The sequence below is a fragment of the Gossypium hirsutum genome, chromosome D06 (assembly GCF_007990345.1).
Source record: "Gossypium hirsutum isolate 1008001.06 chromosome D06, Gossypium_hirsutum_v2.1, whole genome shotgun sequence".
NCBI classification, from domain to species: Eukaryota; Viridiplantae; Streptophyta; class Magnoliopsida; order Malvales; family Malvaceae; genus Gossypium; species Gossypium hirsutum.
In genome coordinates, this window is record NC_053442.1 from 60,907,480 (window position 1) to 60,918,730 (window position 11,251).

Sequence of the window (11,251 nt, forward strand, 5' to 3'; positions counted from 1 at the left end):
TAAATATCAATTAAGAATTTATTTATAAAATTTTTAAAAAATTTATTACCAATGTATCGAATAATTATTTTTGAATAAATCAATAAAAGATTAATCCCATAGATTATTGCTTGATTTGGTTTTAGATTAAAAAATATCATTAAATAAAAAAACATATTTTTATTTAATTATTTAATACTTATTTAACACTATTTTTTAAAATATTTTAATAAGTTAAACTGATTAAACCAATTAAGTAAAAAAAATTAAACCTTTAACCAATTTACTCCATTTTTCTTTAACCTTACTCTAAAGGGAAGTTTTTATTTTGCTAAAAATGGATAAAGCTAAATGAGTAAAAGTTGCCTAAAATATTGGTTTGTTTAAAGGCTCGAAACCTAAAAAGTCAAAGTCAAAACCCTTACAAGCAATAAATTAGAAGAATAAAAAACTGAAAAAAAATTATATATAAATCAAATAAATAAAGTTTCCGATCGTTCCAAAAATCTCAAGATTTGTTTTCATAAAAAAGAAAAAAAAATCATTTCTTGTTTTTCTTTCTCAAATCTCTCTCCAAATCTACCTTTCAAACTTTCTTACAACCTTTTCAATTCTCTTTTGTTTTTGTTTTTGTTTGTTGTCTCAACCTCCTTAAAACAAATTTCCCCCCTTTTTTTGTTTATATAATCTTTCGAATTAAGGGTCTTTGGGTGTGTTCCTAAACAGGGCTTGTAACCTGGAAAGATTATAAGAAATTCTTCATTGTTTTATAAGGTATGTAAGAAGAAAATCTCCGCTTCATCTTTTTTTTTATTGATACTTGTGTTTTGTTTCAGTTCTTTATTTTTGTTTGATGTTTTTAAGGTGATGGGTTTTTGTCTGAAATTTCATGGTTTTCTTCATTTTTTTCAGTTTCTAGAAATACCCGTAATTTTGATTCTATTTTATTCCCTTTTTTTATTGTATGTAGAGAGGTGAATTTGAAGTATTTAAATCTAATAGTTATTGAAATTGATTATCTGAAAAAAAAATATTTTGTAGTCTTTATTTAAATCCATAATTTTTTATCCATTTTAAATCGTTTGAAGATTGGAAATGTGGAGTTTTTAATTAGGTCAAGTTCATGTCTTTTATTTGATGTCTTTAAGGGATAGATATTAACACATATTCATATCCAACATTCACACGTGAGTTCGCATAAACTCGGATTAGGGACTTAGATAATGTTTATTGCAACTGTGAAATTTAATATTATCTGAATTTATCTATATATGTTTGATTTCTAAAACTTTTGCTTTTTGGAAATTTAGTTGAATTGGAGCTGGCCCTGAATCCTTCTCTTCTTCCAGGAATCTGTTTTTTCTGGACCAGTCCGTAGATCAAACTCGGATTAGGGACTTAGACGATGTTTATTGCCTGCCTAAGGGTTAAAGATCAAATCATAGTAAGAAGTGTCGCTAGCACCTATACTGCTCGGTAAATAAGGAGGAGAGAGCATCTCATTCCTCAAAGATAAGAACCGACTAAGCTTGACGTAGAACATTTTGTCGGACTCCTTTTAAAATCCGCATATTCGGTTAAGAATATGTAAGTCATGGTATCAACAACATTAAGGCGAATCGTGTCGCCCTGCTGGAAGCCTTCAGTCGAGGGTGAAAATTCTAGTAGAGGTGGGGTTGGTAATGGTAGGGTTGACGGATTGTTGTGGTACGAAGACTCAGGAGAACACGTTGCGGGCGAGTTTTCGATGGCGGTAATTCAAGCAAACAATCTATTGGAAGATCACAGCCAACTCGAATCCGGTCCAATCAGCTCGTTTAAATCGGGTCCCCATGGGACATTTGTTGGAATCTATGATGGTCATGGAGGTCCGGAAACCGCTAGGTTTATAAACAAACACCTTTTCAGCCATATCAAGAGTATGCAATTCTTTCTCCTCTTTGCTGAATCATATTGGAATTTATTATTTTCTTGTTTAACAAGTGGTTTATCGGTTTATTTTCATTAGTTGAATCCGGAAACTTTGTATTTTTTTAGTTATAAGATATTTAGAGATGTATCATGTACCTTACATGACTAATGAGGATAAAGTATGCATGCTTGAGTGAGGCCGGAAACCCGGAACTTCACAAGTAAACAAGCATTTATATGTTTATTTCCTTCAAAAGTTGTAGAAGCAATTTTCGGAAGAAACGAAGATAGTTCGGTTCTTATACAGATTCAGGAACTTAGAACTTAGATATTGGAACTATATGATCCTTAACTGCAAAGTTCTTACGAGTTTCGAAAGTCGTCATCAATATCTCATGGTTCAATGATTTACAGGCGATGAAAAATGTCAAATTCGGACTTATTCAGATCCTCGTTTCCTGCCTCCCTTAACAACATCGTAGTTATTTCCTCCCCGAGCTTTAGTTGCCAATTTTTAATAGCTAACGCATATGTTTACTGACTTGACAGCTTTTAATGGTGCAGAGTTTACAACTGAGAATCACGGAATGTCAGCCGATGTAATCAGCAAAGCGTTTTTAGCTACCGAAGAAGATTTTCTTAATCTTGTCAAGGAGCAGTTCGAAACTAAGCCACAAATCGCTTCTGTTGGTTCGTGTTGTTTGGTAGGAATAATTTGTAGTGGATTGCTTTACATTGCAAATGCCGGAGATTCTCGAGTTGTTTTAGGAAGACTGGAGAAAGCCTTTAAAGAGGTCAAAGCAGTTCAGTTGTCATCCGAGCACAATGCAAGCTTCGAGTCCGTGCGGGAGGAGTTGCGATCGTTTCATCCCGATGATCCGCAGATTGTGGTCCTCAGGCACAACGTATGGCGTGTGAAGGGTATAATACAGGTATTTTTCGTGGCTTCGGGATATTATTTTCTTAGTAAACTTCATATTGCTGTACAAATTCCAGCTTTCGTATAAAGGCATACGACCTATCGCAATCCCAAGCCTATCTAATTCCTTACCATCCAAGAAACAACCTTGAAACTTTTTATTTGATAATTATTTATTTGTATATTTGATACAGATTATATTGGAATTCGAAATTGTTCGATGAAAACTTGTATGTATTGAATTGTGCTGCCGTGAGAACTAGTTTAGCTTTTGATCGATAATTGCCGTAAAAACTTATTTTGGGATGTAGATGGATTTTAGCGACAATGTTGTGGATTTCTACAGAGTTCGAATTTCACCTTCTTAAGTGATCATTTTGTAGTCTTCATGGGAATGATTTCAGATTAAATAGCAACTTGGGTTATTTTGATGTATAAAATTTGATCTAGTCATGATTTTGAAAATCTAAATATGATTTATGACTCGAAGGAACTTTTACTTGAATGAGTGTGATCTACCAATGTTACTCGGACTTAGGTGTGAGTATTGGACACATGTATGTTTTACTTTTTAATGTTTTTGGAGGGTCATATCTCGTAGTCATGTTTGATATGTTTCAAACATCGGTATCAGGTATGATACTTAAGTCGAAATAGCATAGTGATCTACACAAGAAGTATGTGCAAATTGATTGTTCCATTGACCCAACTTTTTTTATGTGATAGATTTCTAGGTCTATTGGTGATGCATATCTAAAGAAGCCAGAATTCAACAGAGAGCCTCTATTACCGAAGTTTAGAGTTCCAAATTCGTTCGAGAAGCCGATCCTACAAGCCGAGCCAGCAATATCAGTACAGAAACTGCGTCCTGAAGATCAGTTTCTTATATTCGCGTCGGATGGTCTATGGGAACACCTTAGCAATCAAGAGGCTGTTAACATTGTAAGCACATGTCCACGCAATGTAAGTTCTCTTTTTGTGATTTTCTTTTTCGGGTGTTTGTGTCGGGTATGAATATGTGTCATGCACGGTATGTTTAAATTGTCATGTTTTTTTTTTTAATGTATTTTGAGGTTTTTGGAGGGTCAGGGACATATCCTCAATCTCATGTCCGGATAGGCATCGGACATGGGTGCTAGACATCGGTGCTTCACAAAAATGAAAAATCGGAGCAATATAGATTTAATCTTTCTATGCATATAATGCCTTACAACTGAGAACAACTTTCATGCTATCAAAACTAGCCAACCCTTCCTGGGTTCCTTTTGCTTAGTTCCCAATACGTGATAAATGAAGGAAAGGTGATCAGTTCGGGATGGCAATGGGTTGGATCAGATTGAAATCTGACGGGTTTGAGTATTTTTCCAACTATAATGGTTGAGTAGTGTTGTCTTCCTTAAATGCCAACTATGAGTTTATCTCATGCAACCCGGAAATGGTTTCTTGTCCTTCTAATCCTTGATTTTTAAAAGTTTTTGTTTTTGTTTGTTTTCCTTCACAAACATGAGTTATATACCGAGTTTGTAAAGAACTGATCTTTATATTGATGATCAAGTTGCCTATGGATAAACTTATACGAGACATCCATGCAGGGTATCGCAAGGAGACTCATAAAAGCTGCGCTTCGTGAAGCTGCAAAGAAGAGAGAAATGAGATACTCAGACTTGAAAAAGATTGACCGTGGCGTGCGGAGACATTTTCACGACGATATAACGGTCATCGTTTTGTTTCTGGATTTCCATCTGATAAGCAACGGCTCGTCGTGTAGACCCCTGGTTTCGATCCGTGGCAGTGCCGGAGTCTCGGGAAATAGCAAATACTAGCCACCGAAACAGGTCGTAGACCTCTCTATCGTTTTTACTCAACCCATTCCTCTCATTTTGTATTAAGAAGATATCCATAAATGATTTGATAGAATTGTTTTAGAGAATGCATTTAGAGAATCCATTCAAGTTATAAATCTTGGGGACTTTGACATATCATATAATTGAAAGAAAGATATAAAATTCATTTAATGTCTGTGGTATTTTTCCATTTTCCTTTGAGAATTTATTCACTTTTTGCCCCTAATTTCTCTTTTCATTTTCTTGAAATATCCATATTTTATTTACTATCAATTCGGATTAACTCCACATTTGGTTGGGGGAATGGAATAGCATTCCTCCCTTATTCATTCAATGATAAACCATTTCTTTATTTGGTTGAATGTAATACTCATTCAATGGAATGACTATTATTTTCCTATTACTTGTCTTCCCGTAATAGCTATCAAAAAATGGTTATTTCATGCAACATTGAATAACCAAAAAAAAATTCCAGATTAGTCCTTTAAAATTTGGATTTAGAAAATATAAAAATAAAATATTTGAAATATTTTAATATATTTTAAAATAAAATATTTTATTTCAAAATATAATTTAAAATAAAATATTCTAAATATTTTAATATAATTTAATATAAAAATAATTATATTAAAAATTTATTAAATTATATATTATTTTTATTAAATTATATTTAATAATAATTATATTAAAATACGATTAAATTATTTATTATTAATTTATTTTAATAATAATCTTATTAAAATTTAATAACAATATTCATCTAAATCAACATTTTTATTTTAAATTAATAAAAATATATCAATATTAATATAAAATTATTTTTTCTTTTCTAAATATTAATTGGTTTTTGAATTAAATCAAATTTAAGCAAAATTTTTGAATTAATATTATTGGTCCATCAAATCTAATTGATTTTTTTAATAAAATTTTGGTATAATAATTTATTTGATCCTTCAATTTTATAAAAAAAAAGTTAATTTAGTTCTTTATTTAATTTTTTTTGTCTTTTTTAACAATTAAACTTGTAGTTTTGTCAAATCATTCCAAAATTGATGAAAAAAATTATTTTTTTATGGCATACATTTGGATTACCACATGGATGACATGTCAGTATTTAATTAATTTTTTAAATTTTAAAAAATCAAAAATTTTATAATTTTAAAAAAAGTTAAAACTCATTAAAATTATTTAAAATCTATAAAAATATTTTTTTAAATATTTTTAAAATTTTAAAAATTAATTATATCTTGACATGTTACTCACATGGCAATTCACGTATATGTCACATCAACAAAATTAACAAATGTTAATTTTTCCATTCAAGGGCCAAAAGAGATGAAAAATTAAGTGGAGAGTTAAAATGACTTCTTTTGTAAACTGGAGGGTCAAAAAAGTCATTATGCCTAAAATTTTCTTATCTAATTAAATTAATCAATTATAAAATTCAATTTTATTTTATTAAAATAAATTTAATAAATACTAAAAAAATTTGAAGCCCAATTTAAAACTTCATCAAGGCCCAAATATTATTAGCCCAAAATTGTCTTTTTTGCAATTCTTAAAAAAAACCCTAAACCCCTAACGTCTCTCTAAAAAACATATCAAATTTCCCAAAAAATCATGAACCAGAGATCTTCGAACCTACTGGATGAAGCCTTAGGGCTAGACCAGGTCATCGAGCCATGGCCTCTAAGGGGTCAAGTAGTGGCAATAGAAGACCAAGTCGAGACCAGTGGGTCGTTCGTTCTTCACCATCTACTTAAACGCTCTCTTTCTCCAAATTCCTCTAATGTTACCATCTTCATCGCTTTCTCTCAGCCTTTCTCTCATTACGATCGTATCCTTCGGAAACTGGTAAGTATCTTCCTCCATTGAAGCTTTACTTAATTTTCTCTCATTACGATCGTATCCTTCGGAAACTGTTTACCTTTTCTATGAGTTCATAAGATTTGCATTAGCACTTAAATGCATTAGTCTTGAATTAATTATATTACGGTTTCTGTTTGACACAAGGTATAAGTTCCCGGGTCCAATTTTTCAGAGAGGATACGAAGTGAGGGATGAAAACCATGTTTTCTTGGTTATCATGCAGTGGGTTTTTTCTTGGAAATGTTGTTAATATTATTTGGTTTTGTTGTCCATTTGTTGAAATAGGGATGCAACTTGGTATCACAAAGGGATAACAGTAGATTCTTTTTCTTTGACATGCTTAAGTTGCAGTGTCCAGGTGAGAAAAAAAATCTGGTAAAATGATTCTTGCATAACTTTCTGCATGAATATTCTTTGTTTAAATGAGAAATCATTTAAATGCTGATGTTGATTCTGAATTTGGACAAAGTATATGAGCTGAAATTTGACAGAACATATGTCTTCGATATAAGAAATTCTTTTGTTGCTTTATTTGTCTACATGTTTGCACTGTCAGATTTTAGGATTTCAAGACTGCAATAGATGGTTTTCCATTAACGTTGTTATTAATTTTACTTGTTTGCGCTAATGTTAAGTGTATAAAGATTAAATCACTCAGTTCTATGATACATGGATTGAATTACATATTCGATCATAGTTCAGTAGTTCACGGACTGCATTAATTTATCTTTTTATGTTTGTGATTTCTGTTTATGGTCTTCTTTATTGTTTTATCTTGATGAGTTTTTCAATTTGTTTGATTAGATGGAGATGAAGGAATAACTCCTGAAGGTGGACTCATTGCATTGTATGGGAAAATACATAAAACCATTTCAGCTTTGCCTGAGATTAGTTGGAAAAACGTTTCCATTATCATTGATGACTTATCTCTTATGGAGGTGGCTGCAAATGGCTCTTCAGATTATGTCTTGGATTTCTTGCACTATTGCCGCACTTTAACATCTGAGTTTGTAAGATAATACCTTGTTTTCCCTCATTTTGTCTTATATTTTTCTTGAAGTATCCTTGTTCAATACTTGTGTCCAATGCCTATTCTGAAATGGATATGGGGATTTGACCCTCTAAGGGTGCTCCAAATACATAGAAAAATGCCACCACCCCCCCCCCACGAATATACTCATCAGAAACACATACTTATATCCGACACTCTCACTTGAATTTAAGTAGCATAAATTTTGTCTATCTTTAAATTTTCTCTTGTTGAATCATTGTTGTTAGGACTGTTCATTAATCACACTCAATCATGAAGATATTTATTCGAGTGAAGATAGGCCAACATTTTTTATACAAATGGAGTACCTTGCAGACATTTTGATAAAGGCAGAGCCTTTGGCTACCGGTTTAGCAACCGATGTGCATGGACAGGTACCAATATGCTATTCCTGTTTCATTGTTGGATAATTGTGTCATTTCTATTATGTATTTATTTTTGTGGTTTACGGTTTAGAGTAACATAGACTACAATTGGAGATGCCATTGTTTCTTGAATATAGACGTTCCTATAAAAATGGGAAATGTCTTGTCTGTCATTTAAACTATTGATTTACTATATTAGAACTTAGAAGTAACGAATTAGGGTCTCATCGCATGGTTTTTATCCTGTTCAGTTGATGGTTTCGAGTAACAAGGTTATAATTGGAAATACAATTGTTTATTAAAAGTTCCTATAAAAATAGGAAATGTCCTACCTCTGAATGTGGTTTTTATCATGTTGCAGTTGACAGTTTCGAACAAGGGTCGGAACAAGGTTAGTAATTTCCATTTCAAGGTCAAGGAAAATGTTGTCGAATGCTTCTACCCCGGGAGAAGCTGAGGTTGATGAAACCTGAAACTGGTAACAGGCTTGAAGGTTATGGTTTTTCATTCGATAGTCGTAGATGATGAAACAAAGGAAACCTTAGATGGTATTAGAGAAGATATCATGAAAAAGTTCCCTTTGTTGGGAAAGAAATTCAGCCCTTTTGTTGCATCTATTATTAATGTCCATCTGTTAGTTTTGCTGAAGATGTGGGTTCCGGCTTTCATTAATCCCTATTATGTTAGTGTATTTTATTGGGTTATAATCATGTCTAAGGTATTTTATATTTGTATAAATTTTGATATATTTATAATTATGGTTAAGAATAAGAAAAGAGAAAATTGAAAAGCGGTTCAAACTACTGTGATCAATTCGATTTCGATTTAATTTGTATTGAATTTGATTCAGTTTTATTTTGGTAGTAATTAAAAACTTTTAAAAATGAACCATGAGATATGGTATGATGATTCTTTATCTCACCCTTTAATTATAAGATTGGGGGATTCCATCTTTATTTAGGAGAATGGAGCATATTTTATAATTAGTTATTTACTTCTTCGAAGAGGATTCGTGGCGAAGAGATTAGTCATTACTATTAATGGTAGATATCCTAGTTTCGACTAAAAAATATTTTTAAAAATATGATGAATAAATAATTATTTTAATGGTTAATAAAATATAGGAGTATTTTGTAATAATTTTTTTTAAATCATTAAAAATAGCAAAGGACTTAAATGATTAATAGTTGTAAAGAAGAAAAAGGTAAATATAGATTTAGTATAATTTTAATTTATTTGTAGGTATTTTTTTACGGGAATGGTAGAGTTATTAAGTGGGTATTTATTTAGAAATCCAACAAATTTTAAAAATTGATAAAAAAAAAATTTATCAATTCAGTTGTTAAGTGGCTACACTGAATCGATTCAGTTATTAAGTGGCTACACTGAACCGATTCTGTTGTTTATTGAGTTAGCTAATGTGGAGTCAGCTGAAAATTTCACTCCATTAAGTGAAGAACATGGAATTCAAGATTCATGTATGGAGGCTCCGAGAGCGTCTGTTGATAGGCAATCGACTATACGTGGGTTCGACATCGATCTTAATGCTCCACTTGCGTCTGAGAACTTTAACCCGGGTCCCCGTTTATAAATACATCTTGTGGTGATTAAGACTGGTGCAAATGGTAATGAAGGATATGATAAAAATGGTCCTTCTAATCACTAGGTTGAAGATGATAGTGATTTTGATCTAGACAATATCTCGAATGATATCGACAACGAATGCGCCAATGACGATGGAAATGTTAGCGCGTCTTCAGTTGGGAACTTAAGTCGAGGCATTATCATATGCAATAATCTTGGGGTCTACATGTCGGTCGTAGATCCCGATATGGCGCATGCATCCGAGTTTCTAGAGTACCTCAATATACCATTTGCTCACCGATTGGTCGCAAATCCTGAATGTAAGGAGTTGTTTGTGGGCCAAAATTTTGTGACCAAGGAAGACTATGTATTTGTCATTAAGCGGTATAACATGGATGTGTCGATTGACTACAAAGTCATCCTGTCTAAATCGACATTGTCTATTGGAAAGTGTTGGAGGTCAACATAAGGGTGCAATTGATGGGTACGAGCCGCATTTATCCAGAGGTCGCAAATGTGAGAGATCTGGAGATTTGTTGGGCCTTACACATGCACTTCTACATGTATGACGCAAGATCACCTCAAACTTGATGCAAAATCTATCTGCAACTGCATCATACCAATGGTGAAGGACATGCCGACCATTCCTGTTTCAGTACTAATTACGAAATGCAAGAACGATTCTAATACCGAGTGCCATACCAGAAAGCATGGATAGCTAAAAAAATGGCCATAAAATAGTTTTACGGAGATTGAGATACGTCATACAATGAACTAAAGGGGTGGATAGTCACTATGCGGGAGTACGTGGCAGAGACTGTCATTGATTTATAGACACGAACTTATTATGGCCCAGACGATCAACTACAATCGAGAAGAAAAATTTTTCACTAGATGTTCTGGACATTTGATCCATGTGTGCGAGTCTTTCCCCACTGCAAACCACTTATGCAAGTTGATGGAACCTAGCTATACAGAAAATATATGCAGGTCCTACTTATTGCGATTGCTCAAGACAGGAATCGGAACTAGCTCTCGATAGAGTTTGTCATTGTGGAGTCGGAGAACATGGAATCGTGAGAATTCTTCTTGATGAACTTGCGGACATATGTTGTTGGAGACAATAATATTTGCATCATATCTTGTAGATCGAAGAGACTAATTGTCGCAATTAGGAATTCTAGTGTTTCGTGGAGATTCATTTATAGCATCTGACACATCGCCTCACATTGCCTCTAACTTCCACTGAAACTACAAAAATGTAGACTGGCGAAAACAAGAAGTGAACATGGGTAATTTTCGGTTTCAACATATTTTTTAAATGTTCTTAATACTTCCACAAATTAATTTGAAAATGTAATGTGTCTTTTTAAAATACATATACAGTGTACGAGCTAGAACAACACCATTTCAGGTAACGATTAACTAGGCTTGAGGGTGATATGCACTATGAAACGGCTACTACTTTTCGAGAGTGGTTGGGTACCATAAAGTCTTGGCAATGAACTCAAAGTTTCAATGATGGGTCTTGATGTGCTCATATAACCACAAACCTGGCAAAGATGGTTTACTCTGTCTTGAAGAGAACACGACATCTACCAATTTCATCTATTTTTCCAGCTACACTCTATATGCTAGCAACCTTAATGCCAATAATGAGGTTGAAACAAGTAATGGATGCGAACCATCAGAGAGAGATGTCGATGAATGTAGAAATATATTCTCGACA

The 11,251-nt window shown here is 32.9% G+C and overlaps 2 protein-coding genes across 9 annotated transcripts; both read left to right on the top strand.

The window, feature by feature from the left end:
- Nucleotides 1-413: 413 nt before the first annotated feature.
- Nucleotides 414-4,824, top strand: LOC107891165 (probable protein phosphatase 2C 38). Of its 8 annotated transcripts, none has more exons than XM_041096030.1 (5): nucleotides 414-753; nucleotides 1,329-1,898; nucleotides 2,455-2,822; nucleotides 3,536-3,772; nucleotides 4,402-4,824. In XM_041096030.1, exons 2-5 carry the CDS (start codon nucleotides 1,574-1,576, stop codon nucleotides 4,630-4,632), a joined length of 1,161 nt encoding a protein of 386 aa, XP_040951964.1. In that variant the 5' UTR covers nucleotides 414-753; nucleotides 1,329-1,573; the 3' UTR covers nucleotides 4,633-4,824. The 8 variants fall into 8 exon arrangements, with proteins under 8 accessions (XP_040951964.1, XP_040951966.1, XP_016671347.1 ...); XM_041096032.1 differs by having other exon boundaries at nucleotides 440-753; nucleotides 3,536-3,751; XM_016815858.2 differs by having other exon boundaries at nucleotides 449-753; nucleotides 1,290-1,898; nucleotides 2,440-2,822.
- Nucleotides 4,825-6,171: 1,347 nt separating this feature from the next.
- LOC107891166 (elongator complex protein 6) lies at nucleotides 6,172-8,778 on the top strand. Its single transcript, XM_016815863.2, has 5 exons — nucleotides 6,172-6,507; nucleotides 6,808-6,880; nucleotides 7,327-7,532; nucleotides 7,801-7,947; nucleotides 8,300-8,778. The coding sequence occupies exons 1-5, from the start codon at nucleotides 6,274-6,276 to the stop codon at nucleotides 8,393-8,395; spliced, it is 756 nt and encodes a 251-aa protein (XP_016671352.1). The 5' UTR covers nucleotides 6,172-6,273; the 3' UTR covers nucleotides 8,396-8,778.
- The last annotated feature ends 2,473 nt before the right edge of the window (nucleotides 8,779-11,251 follow it).